Source organism: Patiria miniata, unplaced genomic scaffold (genome assembly GCF_015706575.1).
Source record: "Patiria miniata isolate m_02_andy unplaced genomic scaffold, ASM1570657v1 HiC_scaffold_3, whole genome shotgun sequence".
Lineage (NCBI taxonomy): Eukaryota > Metazoa > Echinodermata > Asteroidea > Valvatida > Asterinidae > Patiria > Patiria miniata.
Genome location: NW_024037069.1, coordinates 43,722,840 through 43,742,884, shown reverse-complemented (window position 1 = coordinate 43,742,884; position 20,045 = coordinate 43,722,840). Strand labels below are relative to the sequence as shown.

The window sequence follows — 20,045 nt, the reverse complement described above, 5'->3', positions numbered from 1 at the left end:
TCAAGAAATAAGATACATTGAAAAATGTTATTTTGCTAGCATTGAGAAAGATGACACGGTCCGATTCGAAGATCAGATCAAACTGCATCACCTCAAGGCGTTGATGCAGAAGTTTGCTCGCCACGAGCCCACAGATGACATGCCACCAGATGGCTTCGTAACACCGGGTAGGATCGTTAAGAGAGAGTCAGGGAACGTGACCGTGAAGGAATTCAAGGAGATGATACACAGTCTCTTCAAGACCACGGCGTGGGATGTGCAGATGGAGAACCTGTTCGCTAAGGTAAATGACAGGGAGGATGACTTGAAGGAAGATGATGCCATAATTGAGGATGATGATGAGTATGAAAAATAATGGTGATGGCAAAGATGACGACAAATTATGAAAGTGACAACGACAACACGAATGACCAGTGCGACAATGACTTTGATGACAATAAAAACAATAATGATGGTCACGAGGACAATGACAATGAGTGGCAATATATGTGTAGAACTGATGTCTTTAAGGAGACAACATCAATGATGACGACCGTGACGATTTCAACGACCAGCGTCATAACCGTGCGGATGACAATGACCATAATTATTGTCAATATCAATCGGTGGCGATAGCGACGTGACTGACATGGTGATACAAATAACAATATGTAACAATATAAGACGATGGTGTTTAGTATGACATTGCTGTTGACATTCGTTAGTAGTGGTGGATAAGCTGACAGTTATAACCAGAGTAAAGATGATGATATTTGTCACAAAAAAAGAAGTTACAGTAATGGATGATGATAATGGTAAAGAGAACCTAATTTATGCCTAGTAAGAATAATTAGGATTATCTCATGCACTAAACTATTCAACACACACATTCCCAATACACTAGTTGGTCAGTATTGCTAACCTATTCCCTGTTCTGTCCACTGATCTGTATTGATACGTACGTTGCTATATCCACTACTCCATTACAGGTCGACACATCAGCTGACGGGATGGTGGATTGGAATGAGTTCTGCACGTACATGTTGCTTCACTATCGTGAGAATGATAACGTCAAGAAGGATTTACCTTTGAAATACGAGCCTCACTTTAGACACATTACGCAAAATAAGGTGGGCAACTTTTCATTTAAAAATTATTAATAAACCTGTATCTCAGTCTATTATGGCACGAAACTTCGATAAATCACCATGCTGAAAAAAATCATACTGAAAATGTTGCCATCAAGTTCGAACTTTTTCAATCTGTTATTCTTAACAGATAATTATTGTCAGTCATATTTTACGCCAGTAACCAACTTAACCACTTCGCTGCCACCTGCCTTTCTCATTATTCAAATCTAATTGGAAATTACATATACTGTCAATTGTGCATGCGTGTTACATGTTATGTACCAAGCAGATGGCAGTTACTAGCAGTTTTGTAAATTAAGGTAAATTAATAAAAATTAACGTATTTTTGAAATAGCTTCATGTACGAATTCCGTTTTCAGTAAGAAGTTGCATAGTGCAAAACCAATTTCCCACACTGCATCATTTAACTTTTTGTTTGTTTCGGTGATTTTTTTTGTTTAATTCACAGCAAGAGATTATACAGTGTGTCATCGCCCTTGATAACCCGCCGAGATACGTCACTCTCAGCAAGGTAATAGAGTAGAGAAACAGATGGTGCCATACACCTTCATTCATATATCAAAGAATCTTAACAACCTGTCAAACAACAAGTGCCATTTAATTGCAGGCGTCATTTAAAATGATTAAATACATCAACACAACGGTTAAACCAAACAAAAGGTGAAATGCACGAGGAGTACAAATATGAGTGGTGTTTACTTACTACTGAAACTTCATGAACAGAATCTGCATCGCCATTTTGCTTCCTGAATTCACTCAAAAAATGTTTAACTCACTTGAACTCCCAACCTCGACCCCAGGAGGGAATGTTATGCGTCCTGGATGCCAACTTCCTCCACGTGGAGCGCAGCTATGAGCTCAAGAATGAGAACGAGGACCCTCGCGCCTCTAAGAGGCGCTGCAAGACTTGGTACACCGACATCACCACCATGTGCAATGCCAATAAGATAGTGATCAGTTCTACGGGCAGAGATCTCAGGTTCTGGGACATCTCTTGCCCCACCAGCTTCTTTGAAGACTTTCACCTTTATGGTAAGCTGGGAAAATGGCTGAATTTCATATGAGGAGCTGTTAAGCTCACAAAATGTACTTAGCATAGAAAAAAACTGAGCAAAACAAAAATTGCTTAGCACTAGTTCTGCCAGGTAGCCCGATGACATTTGGGTCATGATCCCAATTAAGGACCTTCGAAGCATGCAGCAGAACTACATCGCAATTGCTTGTGCTGAGCATAATATGGCTAACTAAAGTAATGTACATCAGGACATTTGGCTAAAGATATGGCTTCGCTTAACAGTGACCTTTTTGCACCGGCCTACACGGTAGTTAAAGTTACGTTTTGGTTTATGATGATTATGCTCGATTATCTTGTGTAGAAATCACTTTACCTTTCTTGTTTCTGACAGCCTTGCCCGATGTTCCCGAGTGCCTCGACTACTGGTATGACCCACAGGTAGGACACGTCCGTTCGTATTCCTTGTTGCACCGAAATCTGAAGTTTGTCGGTGAAAGAATTGTCAATCATGGAAGCTACCCTTTTTGGACCGATTTAAATACGGGACTGACCTTTAGAAGGCCGCCTAAGTTGGTTTTGAAAAGAACCGATGGGAAGTAAGACTTTGTAAAACCCTTCCATACTCAAATTAATTCCAAGTGCTGTCACAGCAATCATTGCTTGAACAGAAGGGCTGTGTTAAATGAAATTCAGCAGAACCTCAGAATCCAAAGCCAAGATTGAGGTAGTGTGAATACTTTCTCTGGGTTATTTTGTCAATAATGGTGGTGGGAGAGAGAATCGCCAAGCGCACATTAAACTTGTGTTCAGCTGCATATGTGTGCAGCAAATCTGCCGTGGATGGACCCAGTTTGTGTTTCGTGTAATTAGCAATGACATGGGTGTAATTATCCTCAATTTTACCGTGTGGTTACTATAGCACGACGTGGCAGATACATTGTGTGTATGACTCAACTACCATACTCTATCAATATGCGTTAAATTAACATTGCAGTTTCCAGTGTAAAAAAACCTAAAATCTCTTCCTCGCACTCCTTTGCAGAAACCGTCCAGCGAGTCTCTTCTTATCGTAGGTGATGATCAAGGCTCCATTCATCTTTATCATTTCATTAAACCCTTGGACAGGCTCTTTGAGACACCCTTCACGGACAAGGAGGGAGTCAAGAAGATATGGGCTCAGGTAACTTCGACAATAGATCGATTTGATCATCAACGATTTTCAACACATTTAAAGAAATCGCTATTTGACAAGGAAGTATGATATAAATATATCATTTAGCATTTTAATAATGGAAATTTGGGGTTTCTTACGTAATGGAAAGTGTTTACAGAAGTAAATAAAATTTCCTCGGGAATTTTTGTCTCCCTTAAGATAAGACATCAGCCTATCAGTCATACATATGTCTTTTCAAAACATCCTTCAACGCGTGTGTGCTAAGATCGTTATGCGTATAATTTTGAAATTAGCATGGGACCTCAAACAAAAATATGTATTCAATTACGGGGTTTTCAAACTTTTTTCGTTTACTGCGAGACATTATTTGAATTTCCTGTGACCGAAACCGTTGAAATAGGAAGCAAAACGTAAAATATTTGGGAAATCTGGCCGAATGTGAACCTTTAAGAAAGTTCTCCGATCATCCAATGATTGTCTCCTCTGTTCAGGATCTGCCCAATCACCAGCGTTACGTCCGACACACTAAGCTGCCTGGTATTCACACGGAGATGATTCGCAAGGTGCGTTATCTCCCGGACAATGACTACATCATCTCATCCAGTGGCAGTAAGACCTCATCACTGGTCCTGAGGGATACACAGGGCAAGAAGAAGACGTACACGTTCAGGATGAGCAAGGTAATTAAGACAAAATTGGCCTTTTGTAGAACATTCAATTTGCCTGGACAAAGACCATATCGTGTAAGCTTCCATAAGAATGGATTGCTACTTAACTACTTTTTGTCAGATTGATCTTTATTAACCGGATAAGGTTCTGCTGTGACAGGCTCTGGCAGCTCCTCCAGACAAAATCTTGTGGTATGATAACGTCTTCAATTCTCTAATCCACTTTGTTAAATAGGTTTAAATTGCGCAACTGTATTTCATCCTTTTTGTAAGAACTGATATTAAATACAGGTAAAGGAAACTACCAAATAATAGGACAGATCTCAGTATCTAAACTCCGTGGACTTTTTGTTCAAAAGGGAAGTCTTAGAGAAGTTGATTAAAGACAAATTTGGAGCTGATATAACCAAATTTCTCAGAGCATTTGATTTTTGGCTGAAGAGACAGAGCTTGATTCAGTAGCTTTTTAGAGCTCAAGAAATTAACAAAATCCCGAAAGTAAGGTCCAAAATAATGTCTTATTGAAAAGTTTCAAGACGAAGGTTGTGTATATTAAAATATGCGTATATAAATTAACAAATTCTTTATAAGTTTGGTAACAACATTAGTTGAACGGATTATCACGATATAATCATATTTATTTATTTTATTTTTTTGGCTTTCAGGGTGTTGAATGTTTTGACTTCAACAAGACTCTGAATGTCATAGCAACAGGTGGTATCGACCACAATGTCCTTCTGTGGAATCCTTTTGTTCAGGACAGACCCACTGCGTGCCTTAAAGGTCACATGATGTCCGTCGTGGGCGTGGCCATTAACGAGATTACTGCGCATGTCTACACTTACGCCAAAGATGGGGTAAGACTTAAGATCGTTTGATTTTTCTTTGAAAAAAAAATATTTGGGAAGCGGAAATCATAATCCGGAACATATGTATTGAATTGAATTCCGTTCATTATTATTATGAATATAAAGAAAGTTTTATACTGTAAGGCCATGTCACACGGGACACTTTTACGGGCAGTTTACGGGCAACAAACGTTGCCGGCGATCAGATTGCTCGCAAATTGCCCTGTGTAGCTTATCACGCAATCAACAGGCAACTCGCGGGAAACTTGCTTGGTATACTTTTATAAAGGAATTTAATACACACTTTACAAGGAAATTTTTGAATGATTAAACTATCTTGCCAAAAGACTAATCATGCGATTATAAGGGGTTTTTTTTTACTAGTTTTGATTTGGTGACTTGTTAAATCATCAGGTATTCGGTCAGGAGTGTTCTATGTCTTTACAAGCAGCTAAAAAACTTTAAGAAAAATAATTATTGATTAATTGAAAATAAATTAATTGATCAACCGATTGATTGATTGTCTGACAAACTGAATTGAGTGATTGATCTATTCACTTTCCAATTACATCTACTTTCCATTGTGTTGTTTATTAACATTCTTTTCAGACCGTGCACTTATATTAAAAGTAATAATTTTTATTAAATAGGGTACGGCCAACAAATTATTGAATTGTATACATGACGTGGAAAGCTTGATTTCCCAAACAATTAATTTATTCATCAACAGGTTATCAAAGTTTGGGACTTGAAGGAGTACTCGTGTCTCCAGACGTACCCGATGCGGTTCCCATGCCTCCAGCATCTCCGCTCGCCGGAGTATGGTTCATCCTGCCTGGTACTCCATCACCGATCGCTGGTAGCGTGCTGTGGGGATTACATAGGCACGTTGAACCTTGGCAAGACAGAGATGGCAAGTCGCCGAATGCCTGTGACGCATAAGACAAAGCTGTGCTGTGCAATATACAACTCGTTCTTCAAGCAAGTAAGGAAAAGCAGTCTGGAGTTCAATATAGGAAAAAAATCCAGAATATGATCTTGATGACTGTGTTTGAAAACGAGAAATATATGTTGCATGTGATTTTGTTTATCAGATATCAAATGAATAACAATATTGAGACGATTCTGTCTTAAGACTGCAAATTAAAATATGTGTTAATATTATTATAATGTAATCCTTTTCGAAAAAAAGTTTGCTCAAATATACAAACTTTTTATAAACATTCTGCTTATGAAACGCCAACACCCGTTCCAGACTCGAACTAGAGTCGTGCCGCACTAAACTATTCCAAAGATTTGAATTTTATACATGGAAAGTTCGGCGTTCGAAACAGTAAGGAGAGATTTCGTTGAAAGATCGACTGTTGAAGTCATTCGAAATAACCCCAAAGTCTAGTCAACAGTTTATACATAAAGTTCACCTGTCTGAAATCAAAATCTATATTTCGCTCGACCTGAGTCACTACCTATATCAATTGGTGCAGCTTAACTCACCTGGAACGCTGGTTTGAAACAGATGATATCCCACCCAGCCTGACACACTGGTTTTAGTCCCGACCCGAGTCTAAAAGTTTTCTTGTACATCATCTGGCATTTTCCTCCCACCTTTAAAAAATTGAACATTTTGGTATCATCCTCGCTCTATAGGAAGTTTCTTCAGGCTTTAAAACCACAGTGACGTACTTGCGATTGTGTTAATCCTTGTTTTGTCAACACAAGTAAGAAGAAATAGAACAAAGAAATTTTGAGAGAATTCTATCCCTTAATTTTAATATTTTTTGTTGGCAGGTAGCGACAGCTGCAGATGATTCGACCATCACTGTCTGGGATCTCAACTCGGGTGTCAAATCCTTCTCCATCTTAGAAGCACATAGTAAGGAGGATATCACTAGCATGGTGTTCAACACGACGGGACGAAAGATGATCACGGGGGCACGAAATGGCACAATCAAGGTGATTAAAGAATTGACACTTGACACTTTGGAATCATACTCTTGTGGATTTTTTGTGTAATATTTAAAATGCGGGTTTTTGGAAAACGCCGTCTACAATAGGCCTATACGTTTCTCCACTTTCTTCTTTGGCGAAAGTTATACCAAAACACTAAAAAAACAACTAACTGAAAATTTTTAAAACCGAATCGTGAGTGGTCTCATTTTCCTCCACTCCAAGAATATTGCAGTTCACCTTAATACTATTCAACTATCTTTCTTTTACCTATAGACGTCTTTCCTCCACATAATATCATTTCTAAAGCACGAAAGCGAATCTTTTATTCATATAGCGTCTTTAATGTGAACCAATTAAAGAAGCCTTTATCAGTAAATTTAATCAATACTTTAAAAAGTGTTAATAACAGGAACGGAGTGCCCATCTCTCTTTCGTTAGCGATTGGGCCAGACTCATATGCTGCTGTGGGGGGATCGCCACACCTCCTCCACAGCGAGTCTGTTACCTTCCCAGCATTGAATAATGCCGGTACCCATTTAACACTGGGTTGAGAGGAGTAATTGAGGTAAAGCGCCTTACTCAAGGGCACAACACGCATGGCCACGGCGGGGCTCGAACCCACAACCTCACGATCATGAATCCTGTGTTCACCGCTAGACCACACGTACTTTAAGTAGCATGACATTTAGAAATATAATGAGCACTTTTCGATACCTACACATACGTAAGTTAGATCTCCCTATAAGCACCATTTACCTTAAATAATATTCCTTTCATAAATCATATCTACAAATATGATTTTGTCTTTTGGCCAGGTGTGGAATTTTCAGAATGGTCACAACATCAACCAGTTTGAGCCGATTGCCGAGGCGGAGATCACCGGCCTAGTCTCGTTAGGCAAGAGGAAAGGCGTGTTGGCCGTGGGTTGGAGTCGACAGATCGTGTTCTACAATGACAAGGATGCAGAGGTTAGAGAATCACCCGTTGTTGCAATTTGCTACATTTTATTTTAATTTGATTGTAATCTTTAACGAGGGTATAGTCCATTTCAGTTTTAAAAAACTGCTTTAAAAGGAGCCCTCACATAGAATTACATGGAAATAAAATTAAACAAAGAAATTATGATTACAAAATAAAGAAACGAATCGTAAGATTGCCCGCCTATTGGACAAGGGTCGCGTGACGTTTATTGGTTATTAAAATATATGAAATTTAGTTGTTACATGCGAGAGTGTTATTTTGATTTTGCTTATGTTCCAGAATTTATTACCAATTGTGGCACGATCCGTAGTTGCAAAACACATTCCGTTGCTTGTGCAAAGTTCCATTCGCTTTTTATATCATCTTTAGCACATTTTGAAATGTCATGCATAAAACCTTTGGCATTTGGAATGACGATTGAAATCATTGAATGACATTTTCTGTTCATGTAGGCTAAAAGGCGTATCCATGTTTTGGTGTAGTTGTCATGGAGCTTTAGTTCCTTAAACATTATTGTTAAACCATGAAGTATTTTCCTCGAAAAAGGTTTGACTGCCAGCTGCTGTATGTTTGTGATTGGGTCTCGATTATTTTTGTCCGACACTAGCTGCAATCTAGGTCCGGTATCGATTCTGACTTTTCGGCATTCATATGTCACGTGACATGACCTTAAAGGTGCAATCTTCAGAGGCCTACAGAACTACACGTCCAATCGGATGAATTTTGGGGTATTTTGCGATCTGGTAGACGAAACTTTGGGCAACATTCTGGTTTAACACAGTTATTGTGGGAAGAATTTGGAGATGACCAATTTTCCACTTGAATAAACTACTTCATTTAAATACACAACAGAGACGAAACTGTGCCGCATAAACGACGGCAGCAGCTAGATTTTCCAATGACAATTGACGATACATCTTTATCATGATTTAGCAGATCCTCTCAATGAAAAAGGTAGGGCCCAAAAATGGCGTCCACGTTGTGCAGAAATTAAATTCGAAAAAAGACCACATATGATTTCTTCATTTCGCAGAGACTCGAAGGCCATTTGGTTTATGTTCTAAATATACCGATACGCATAACCTAGATCAACACATTGCGTGCGAATGCCAACAATGAGGTATACCCTTTTTACTAGTCAATGAAGTGTGGCGACTTCACTGTCAGTGTACTTTTCCACAAAAACCTGCCGTTTCAGTGAGTGGAGTTAAATCCATGTATGCATACCGATATGTACATGACATTTTCAAAAACACATTTTGTGGGAAGCTTAGCTAACAATGAGTTTTAGCCATTGTTCGTGTCAATGAAGCGAGGCGGCTTTGAGTCAGTTACAGCACGGTTTAATACAGGTACATGTACTTCGCTGTCAGTGTACTTTTGTCACAAAAACCTACAGTTCGTACCACGAGCTCCTGAGGAGGAAAAAAAGTGCATACAACATAAGCCACAATATGGGGTCAATGGAATTTTACAGCCATAACATGTAAACAGTTTGATACAGAAGGCATGTAAATTCCTGAATTATGTAAGAAAAAAAGGAGAGTCATTACACCAACACTGGATGATTTTAATTCTTGTTATGTGCAACACTTTTAATGCGTTAAGTGCAGTGATGTTTTGCAATGCACATTTGCTTTCTTTTACAGATAATCGTCACCACGGCAGTTGTTGGTATAGACCTGTATCATGTTTCCACCATTTTATTCATGTTACCTTTATCCAATAACAGTACTGAATGATATTGTTTTTGTGCAAAAAGGAACCAGACTATTTTTCCTTCCAGCCTCGCTTTGGTTACATTGATCTGAATGGGAAAAAATCAAATGGCTGCAACGTAATAATGGTCTATTCAGGCCGTTGGAAAACTACATGAATCAGCATTTTAGATCAATTTATTAACTTAGCAATCTTGTACTATAAAATTACACTAGATAGGCAAGCCAGTCCAACTACGATTTTCTGATTTGCATATTAGACATTTGATCAATACCACAATTAATGGTTGGGTACTAGAGGTACAGAGAATGCTAACAAATGAAATGACGTAAAGATGACGTCATCACGCCATTTTTGTTTGAATAATTTTATTTTCTTCATGACACTATATCGCTGCAACTGCATGTCCAATTTAGGTCAAAGTTTACATGATTTCAGTCAAGGAAATCTTATAGAAGACATTGTGGTTTCGAGACGATGACGTCATCATCGGTCACGTGACACTAGCTTAAAGGTGCAACATATGGAGAACTTTGCCACCCATATGTGCAGAAAATCAAAGCCCTGCATGCTCTGCGGTCACACACAACGGTGCAACGGTTCGAAGAAGTAAACCCGCACCCTCAAAAATCGGGGAAATGTGCCATGACCTCCATAGGAAACGCGAAATTTTCACTGAGTTGCCCGTTTTTCAATGAAAAAGTGCACATAGTTGTTCGCTTTTGATCATGAAGAAATTATATTTATGTGAAAGAGGAAAATCTGTATTTTGTGATGCGATGCAAGGAAGTAAGATAAACCAACACACTTTCCGCATATTAACGAAAATTTGCTCAGAGCGCCTAGACATGAGCCAGTCTTCCCACGTAAACATAGCTCCACTAGTGGCGAGTGAGCAAATGCTCCCTAGTTCTCCATATGTCCGATGAAATTGAAAGCAAGAACGATTGTAGCCATGCAGTGAAATTTAGATGTAAAAATAGTAGTAACGTTTATGTTCAGCATGTGTCATGTGACATGACCTTAAAGGTGCAATCTTCAAAGGCCTACAGAACTAGACACGTCCGATCGGATGTATTTTTTGGGTATTTTGCGTTCTGGTAGACGAAACCTTGGGCAACATTCTGGTTTAACACAGTTATTGTGGGAAGAATTGGGAGATGACCAATTTTCCACTTGAATAAACTACTTCATTTAGATACACAACAGAGACGAAACTGGCCGCATAAACGACGGCAGCAGCAAGATTTTCCAATGACAACATTAACAATTTTGACGATAGATCTTTATCATGATATAGGTAGGGCCTAAAAATGGCGTCCACGTTGTGCAGAAATTAAATTCGAAAAAAAACCCCACATATCATTTCTTCATTTCGCAGAGACTCGAAGGTAATTCGGCTTATGTTCTATATATACCGATTAGTATAACATAGCACAACACATTCCGTGCGAAGACCAACAGGGGGGTTACCTGTTTCTACATGTCTATGAAGTATGGCGGCCTTGAATGCGTACTTCATTGTCAGTGTCACTTTTCCACAAAAACCTGCCGTTTCAGTGAGTGGAGTTGGACCCATGTACGCAACACATTGCACAACATATTTTGTGGGAAGCTTAGCTAACAATGAGGTTTATCCATTTTCATGTCAATGAAGCGAGGCGGCTTTGAGTCAGTTACATGTGCAGGTACTTCGTTGTCGGTGTACTTTGTCACACACAAAAAAACTGTTTCAGTGTTTGGAGTTTGTGCCACAAGCTACCGATGAGGAAACAAAGTGCATACATCATAAGCCACAGTTTGGGGTCGATGGAATTTTACAGCCATAACATGTAAACAGTTTGATAGAAGGCATGTAAATTCTCGAATTATGTAAGAAAAAAAGGGAATCATTATACCAATAATGAATGATTTTAATTTGCTATGTGCCACACTTTTAATGCATTAAGTGCAGTGATGTTTGGCAATGCACATTCCTTTTACAGATCATCGTCACCACGGCAGTTGGAAAACTACATGAATCAGCATTTTACTATTTATTAACTTTGTAATCTTGTTGTACTATAAAATTACACTAGATAGACAAGCCAGTCCAAGTGCGATTTTCTGATTTGCATATTAGACATTCGATCATTACCGCAATTGGTAGTTGGGTACTAGAGGTATAGTGAATGCTAACAAATGAAATGACGTCAAGATGACGTCATAACGCCATTTATTATTAATTTTTGAATGCATATTATTTTCTTCATGACACTAAAGTGCAACTGCATGTCCAATTTAGGTCAAAGTGTACATGCTGTCAGTCAAGGAAATGTTATAGAAGATTTTTGGTTTCGAGACGATGACGTCATCATCGGTCACGTGACACCGGCTTATAGGTGCAATCTTTAGAGGCCATTATCTGTAGACTACAAATCCGATGAAATTGAAAGCAGGTACGATAGCCAGTGATAGGTAAAAATAGTAGTAACTCGACGGCCATTCGGTGTATGTTCTATATACACCGATAATATAACCTAGATCAACACATTGCGTGCGAAGACCAACAATGAGCTACGTTTACCTGTTCCTACATGTCAATGAAGAATGGCGGCTTTGAATCCGTACTTCATTGTCACGTGTCACTTTTCCACAAAAACCTGCCGTTTCAGTGAGTGGAGTTGGACCCAAGTATGCATACCGATATGTACATGACATTTTCAAAAACACAATTGCACAACACATTGCGCGCGAAGGCCAACAATGAGGTTTACCTTTTTACATGTGAATGAAATGAGGCGGCTTTGAATCCGTACTTTAATGTCAGTGTACTTTTCCACAAAAACCTGCCGTTCCAGTTTCTGGAATTTGAGGGGTTTTGTGCGATCTCGGTTAAGAATCCAAGATTTCTGAGTTACTTAGCACTTAAATTAGTAATAGAGATAACAGGTATTATTGTAAAACTCTTTGACGTCATCAAATTGACATGTTTGTGATACAAACGCAAAGCTGTACTCTAAATTCTTACTTTTTATACAGGAATATAGATTGACCAGAAAAAAAACATTTGAAAGAATTCTTCGTTTTTATCGAAGAAAAACACCTCCGTTCGGGTTTTCTTTCCTGTGTGACCACAAATTTTTAATCACGGAAACTGATCATCGCAAAGCTGAGAACGATAATTACAGGGGAACATATCATGTGACTCTAGAATGTATGTTGAATATGCGGATGGATGCATGTATTTTGCTATACTGTTTTTCTGCAAGTAATCACAGTGGCACCAAAGCCCCATCGGTATTTTTCATTTTCACAAAGTAACATTCATCTTTATTTCACAGTTAAAAGGTTTTTAATTAAAGTTTTCTGCAATTCTACAAGAATACGGATTAATTACATGCCTGTCAAACATCACGTTTTTGTTCAAATAGTTTTCCGTAAAAGTGTTCGCGCCCAATGTCCGATGTGCGCGCGAACACTTGAGTGTTACTTCGTGAAAGTAAAATTTGCAATTTAGCGGTTTTCTCGAAGTAGCACTTATCTGTACTTGGGTGTTACTTCGTGGTGTCGGTGACGATTTATGTCACCACACTTACAGTAATAATTTTTCAAGAAAAAGTCGAATACAATCTTCTGCCCTGTATGCAGCGGAGAACAGAGATGAAAGTTGGCATCGCGCGACCAAAACATCCCATTTTATACGGTCTATGAAAAATGAATAACTTGAATTTCTATCTCCCTCACTTGGTTCTTTTGCAGACATTATTGGTGAAAGCAGACACCAGTTGGAAGGGTGGCCAGGTCCATCAAGATGACATCTTGGCCGTCGATTACTGCCCTCCCAACCTGCTAGCTACGGCCTGCTTCGATGGGGAAATCATCGTGTGGAGCGTGGAGACAGAGACGATATTCATCCGGCTAAGGAAAGGCCAATCTTGCCAGGTGTACGTTTGATCTATTGGTATTTAAATAAAATGATATTCAATATACTAGGCCTAGATCTAATCATGATATTATGTACCATAATTTAATATATTTGAATTATAAATATGACATCGAAGACACTAAATACACTCTGAGTGATATGTAAACAGTTATTGGGATGTCAATAACATAACTTTAAATTTATTGTGAAAGTGATGAATGAAATAAACATTGAAACGAAAACAATTACTTAGAAGTGAACACAAAGGTAATACAGAAAAGTGCATAGGCCTTAGCTTATTTATGTCAAACAAATTGTCTTACAAAGTAACTTGTAGGCCTACATATGTACATGTACTGACATTTCCTTTTTTCAATTCTGTTGAACTGACAATGCAAATTGCACTTGATTGTAAAGTCTAGTTTCAATTTGGAATCTGTCTTTATTTATCCCTGAACCTTTGGACCCCCATTGACAAGACTGACAGATAATCAATTGTTCTGGCATTGAAAGTTTAATATGTAATTAAATGTATGACAAGTTGCTGACATTTGTTTCGTTTGGCAATTATTGGGGTCATTTCAAGCCCGTGGTTTTATAGATTAGGGAGTCAGGTGGGTGAACATTACTTTCCTTGCCTTCCACCGCTGTGACCCGGGTTCGATTCCCGCATGGCCAATATGTGGATCGGGTTTTCAGTCCCTACCTGATTCTGTGGGTTTTCCTTAGAATATGATTCTGGAGTTTTCCTCCCATCTCTAAAACTGTGATTTCTTCTCATTGTCTTCTCTCTACAGGTTTCTTCAGGCTTGCATGCTACATGCCTAGGGTGCTTTTGAGGAGTCCTTGGTTTCATTACCAGAAATAATGATTAATTATAATAATTAAGATGATCCCCCAAAAAGACATAAATTAAACTTGTATTTTATCAAATTTGAAAACTAAACTAAATCAGAAATTCGAAACCCACTTTCCTTTGTCTCAATCTGCAGGAGCAAGCGGCTAAAGCAGGCTCTCTCCTCACTGGAGCAAACAAAGGACAAACCATCATCTGGAAAAGGGACCAATTCATCCCGCAGCCACTTTTCCTCAGGGCATTCCAGTCACTCGTCTAGAAACTCCCGACCAAATACCAGACATCAAGCAAACCACAAGCAACCAGCAGGGTATATATATATTTTTATATATTTTTGGTATATCGTTTTATATTTCCTGTTATATATATTTTTATATTTCCTCTCCCGTTTATATTCCTGTCAAAATATCAATGAGTGCCTGTTTTATCATTTTACTAAAGTTTTTGTATTTGTGTTTTTAAGCAAGATTACTCTTGTTTATTATAATTCTCTTGAAATTAGAACCAAAATGAGGTGCCTGTATCCTGAACAAATATGAATTTCTGTTGGGTCACTTGACATAAATGTCTAAAGTTCACAGTGTCAAGAAAAAGAAACAAGATTTTATTTAGACTTTCTAGTTAGGTAAACTGTAGTTAAGAAAAATGCACACTGTCTAGTAGCTCTACAGTTATTATAGTGAAAAACTATGAAAACTTGTACACACACAAATTACCCCCAAAAGACACGTATATGAACCTTACTGCATACATCCAAGTCTATCTGGTCACACTAAAATGCACAAAGGAAACGGGCTTTTCTGGACATGGTTGGCATAATTCTTAAGACTATGCACAAAATTCAGTCATCAGTACTTTTCCCATATTTTGTTAGGTTTTACTATTTTTTACTTGTGCTGAATGGGCATTATGCAGGATGCATCTTCATGGTGCAAACCATGAAGAACATCAGATATTACTAATATTCCAAGAATACAAAGATCGGGAAACAGCAGCTAACCAATTTCATTTGGTTCTCTGGTCCTGCAGTTTCACGCAGGCTCCTGTAGACAAGATCCTCTTCCTGAAGAGTCGCATCATCAACAAGGGTCTGACAGAGGGCGCCGTTCTCATCTCCAGTGAGGCGGGGTTTCTTCACTTCTGGTCAATTTATGGATTCTCAAACAACCACAAAGGTACAGTGTGTAAGATCTTCACTGTAATTTCAAAATTCACAAATTCACCAGTTTTTATTTTATTTAGAGCTTTTCATGCATCAGAGCTGATTTTCCTTATAGTCCTTTTATGTTTTCTGGATTGACAGGTTTCTTTTATGCCAGTAACTCTGTTACTAAGGAGGAGTCGGTTCTCGCTATGACAACCAATCATGATGATTCGATGCTGATAACGGGAGATACCATGGGCCATGTGTATGTATGGGATGTCGGCAAGTACTGTCTGGATCCAACAGGAAAGGTTAGTTTTACTTCTCTTTAAATGAAGAAAGAACATCGACCAAAGCTGGATTTGAACTTGAGGCGTCTGGATTAACAAGTGACCGGTTGAAATCCAGACCCTGCAGATACCCCATGGCTCACTTATTTTGTACAAATTCTGAAGCAAAGGTAAGCATATACATGAAAAAGGGTACCTGTTCATAAGGACAGATTCAGCTCAAAACATTTCACACAAAAAAGGATTAAAATTTAACTTTTTTATACATTTCTTGCATACAGTTTGTTTTGTTTTTGGCTTGAACTGAGTTCATAGAAGTTGGGGTCCCAGCCACTCTGCAAAGCAGGGAAAACCTTGAAAATGTGTTTCCATTTTTTCCGGTCAGGGAAAATGACAATTGGCTGTGCTAAATCATCTCTGGACTTCCCAGCATCCTCATTATGGTGAAAATATTTTTCATGGAATTTTACAAATTTCTCAGGGAATTACCAGGGAAAACTCCGGGAATTTAGTTTTCATAATGTGCTGGGAACCCAAGGAAGTTACAGCAAATTTCATTTTGAAATCTTGTTTAGCAAATTTAAATAAGAAAAAGGGTAGAATGAAGCCCCACTTTTTTTGTAATATCATCATTCCAGGAAGAAACACGCCGGCCTCCCCTTATCCACACATGGCGTGCCCATGACTTAGCAGTAGTCAGTGTGGAGTTTATACGGGAGGCATACAGCTACTTTGTGCTGACCGCTTCTACAGACTGGACGGCAAGGCTGTGGACAATGGAGGGTCACTACGTCGGGACCTTCGGACAGTCCAAGAAATGGAATCTACGGAATCCAGACACTTATGAACATCCGAGGTAAAAGACGCGGCTAAGAACTTGAAAGCCAAAAGTGTCTTCAATTCCCTGTTTGTGACAAAATATGAAATCCATCATTCACACTGTAAAATGATATCGTTCGTACTGTTATAGGAAAAAAGTCTTCCTCAAAACCGTTACATGTATATGAGAAAATCATAAGAGCAAATTTCTCAAGGGTGTTTCTGAATCCTTATTTCCATCAGTACAATCCAATAGATCTGAATTCCGACTGGACAAAAATGGTGCCTTATATAATTTTTTTATTTTAAAAAAATACATTATCCTGAAAGAAATATATATTCAACGGTTTTTTTTACTGGTAATGATTTATTTAACAACAAATTTCTTAATGGAAAAAGACAGTAGACCTGCACTCTATTTGCCCCTAAATAAAACATTTTTTCTTAGATTTTTATCAATAATACGATACTCGATAATTAATTATAATAATTATAAATTTTAAAAAAAAATTGTGTTATTTCACAACGTAAGGCATTGCTAGACTCAAATTAAATTCATTTGGAAAACTCAATCTTCATTGTATAAAGTCGATTTTTGTATAGAGCAACTGCCTAAACAAAAGTGATTACTAATTTGTTCTTTTTAACGCTTGGAAAACTTGCATCTAAATCAAGCACAGGTTTCCATGTGTGATGGAAATATCATATTTTCTCTCACTCATCAGGACACCATGGAGTCACCTGGAGGAGAGACGCACACTCCTAGATGAGATTTTATCGCAAGACCAAGGTAGGATCAGGCAGTATCCTTGGCCCCATGAGATTAATCAGCACGATAAAATCAATACCCCACAAAAAGGATTGGCATTAAAAAAAAAACATGACATTAAGACAGGCGCGGTTCTACGGGGGGGCTAGGGGTGGCTGTAGCCCCCAAAAAATTTTGTGTAGCCCCCCCAAAATAAATTCCGTAAAAAAAATTGCATTAGCAAAAAGGATTGTGATGTACATGCGAACGGTCTCCCCCTAAAGAAAAATAGTCGTGACAAGGGTGCATTAGTTAATATAGTGTGAATGATTTTAGGATTTTATTTGCGCTCCCCATTGAAAATATGGCATGAGCCTGCATTAAGATTAGCTACATATGCCTCATGAAAAAATGTAAAAGATAAAAACACTTTAAAAAGTGGCAACTTAAAAGAACAAATGTTGCTACAAATTGGTTTTTAAAGAGCTTTCATTTATTCTTGTGGGAAAAAGACATTTTAATTGCCAATTTTGTAGACAAAACCCAATAGTAAGTTTGTTTTCTGAAAGATACTTTGCTGAAGATGATACAGATCATTTTCTGTACTTCATGTCATGATTGGGATTAATGATTTTTTGAGTGGTATTTTATGTACTTGTTCAGTTTTTGTTATGTTTATCCCCCAGGCTGTTGCCCGTAGCATGCTGTCTTTGTGTTATTGTGTCCTGTCTTCCATAACATATGTCACATAAATTGCAATGTTATTTTTTTCATTCATTTGTTTTAATGCAGATGACACGCCTGATGATGATGTATTTGTCGATAGCTTGGATAAAGCGGCAGAACTCAACAACAATAATATCATCAGCCCAACTCTGCAATCAACGAAAGAAGGAGCAGACAAAAATGTAAACACTGAGTCAGAGATCATGCCTAGCATTGCAACTTCTCTTCCTTCAGATACGGACACTTTCAGTGAAGAGGCAGACAAGGATAACAAAGCTCAGCTGGTAACCCTGCCTTCCATACACACACCGACAGCTTCCAGGGAACCAGCCAGCAAAGGTCGGCCTAAGGTCTCCATTAAATCTCCTCCACCCCTGACGAATGACGATAGTCCGCATATGTCCAAGTCCAGACGAGAGTCAGAGTACCCGTTGCTTGCTTCGGACAAGTTTCGTCTCAGATCAAGCAATGCCGGAGAATCTGAATATGGATTTATGCTTGATGCTCAGACAAGGAGTCTGCGATCTGTTACCACGTGGGAGGATGACCTTGGCCGGAGGTCAAGCAGGTCAATGACCTTGTCGAGTTTTGGATCGTACAGCACCGGCAGGAAACAGTCCAAGTCAGCACCTGTGAGTTCAATGAAATTTGTGGAAAATCGTAATAAATGCTTGACTTATGAGAAATGTTCACCGTAAGTTTTCGGGGTGTGTGGCCCAGTGGTTAGGGTTTCTGACTCATGATCATCAGGTCAGGGGTTCGAATCCAGCTGCTTGGTCATATGCTGTGTCCTTGGGCAAGCCACTTAACCCAACTCTCCACCCAGGAGTATACATGGGTATTGGCATTGGCTGGGGAGTAACCTGCGATGGATTGGCATCGCATCCAGAGGGAATAGAAATATTCCGTCGATCGCTTCATGTCAAGAAAAACAGGAGATAAATGATGGCCTGATGGGCCATGTTGGCTCGTGACAGACTTTACTTTTACAAGTGTTGCTTTATCATTAAACTCCCCTTTTCAAAAAGGACAAGGCATTATCAACAGTGGTTTACCAAATACAGTGAAAGTTGGTTGTAAATAATTGCAGTTGCAGTCAAGCCTACTATCACTCAATCACAAGTCCAGTCACAAGAAACAACAGGCAACAAACAATGACAGAGGAATGTATTAAATGTCAGTTTGTATTTGAACAGTCTGACTTTTGACTGCAACACTTGTTATGACTTGTGGGGACTTGGGTACAACTCTGAAAAAAAATAGAGCAAATGATTTTTGAGAATATAAGGAAGCACTTGGAGTAGGCTACGTGTGATTTATGAAGAGAGAACCACAAAGAGGTTAGGTGGGTTTTTTTTTTCAAAATTATGGTATCCCGAAGTTTGCATATTCATATCTTTCAGTTTTTTTATTCAAACAAACATTTGTTTTAAAACTATACTTCCTCAATTCCCCATTTTGGTTCATCTTGAGATTTTGAAACAGTAGTCGGGTAAAGCCTTCAACAGCAAGACTATAGTTTTTCGTCAGGGCCTTGGTATATACTCTCACTTTTTCTTTAGGAAAGCAACAAGGGGACATGAGTATCTTAATTTCCAACGAAGACGTCTTGTGTCTGTACGGTCTTGATTTCAGAGCTTACTTGGTCGTCAGGTGGATGAGGACTTTGCCAGGATCTCTCACAGCAGACAGGAGCGTCGGCAGCGATGCGGAGGGGTAGACGTGAAGGCTACCCAGAGATTTGGCAAACTATGCTCCCCGTTCCAAGCACTTACAACCCTGGTATGTCTAGAAAAACAGGGAGTTAGACTTTTACCGGAAGTTAGACTGAAATTGCAGTGTCAAGGCATCAAAAAAGCAAATGCCTTTCATAACAGTGGGATTTCGTGATATTTCTGCGTTCAAAACGTGAAGGAAAAAAAATTGTTATATCTGTCAAAAAAATGGTAAATGAACACTTATAAAAAAGATGTAAGCTCTATGAACTCAAGTTTAAAAGCAAAAAAACTGAGGATCAGTCCAAATTTTTTCGTCAAGATATATCATAATTTAGATCTGTGAAAGAAATTA

At 38.6% G+C, this 20,045-nt stretch overlaps 1 protein-coding gene across 2 annotated transcripts in view; it reads left to right on the top strand.

The window, feature by feature from the left end:
• LOC119737348 (WD repeat-containing protein on Y chromosome-like) overlaps nt 1–20,045 on the top strand; it is a 28,203-nt gene that overhangs the window by 6,434 nt on the left and 1,724 nt on the right. For both annotated transcript variants that reach the window (XM_038211639.1, XM_038211638.1), the window contains 19 exons: nt 40–283; nt 969–1,109; nt 1,579–1,641; nt 1,931–2,162; nt 2,537–2,583; nt 3,188–3,325; nt 3,811–3,999; nt 4,653–4,844; nt 5,566–5,820; nt 6,624–6,788; nt 7,601–7,753; nt 13,227–13,411; nt 14,385–14,558; nt 15,278–15,423; nt 15,552–15,703; nt 16,321–16,538; nt 17,227–17,291; nt 18,042–18,607; nt 19,611–19,757. In XM_038211639.1, the coding sequence (XP_038067567.1) occupies nt 40–283; nt 969–1,109; nt 1,579–1,641; nt 1,931–2,162; nt 2,537–2,583; nt 3,188–3,325; nt 3,811–3,999; nt 4,653–4,844; nt 5,566–5,820; nt 6,624–6,788; nt 7,601–7,753; nt 13,227–13,411; nt 14,385–14,558; nt 15,278–15,423; nt 15,552–15,703; nt 16,321–16,538; nt 17,227–17,291; nt 18,042–18,607; nt 19,611–19,757 (3,472 nt within the window). The remainder of the gene's footprint in view (nt 1–39; nt 284–968; nt 1,110–1,578; nt 1,642–1,930; nt 2,163–2,536; nt 2,584–3,187; nt 3,326–3,810; nt 4,000–4,652; nt 4,845–5,565; nt 5,821–6,623; nt 6,789–7,600; nt 7,754–13,226; nt 13,412–14,384; nt 14,559–15,277; nt 15,424–15,551; nt 15,704–16,320; nt 16,539–17,226; nt 17,292–18,041; nt 18,608–19,610; nt 19,758–20,045) is intronic.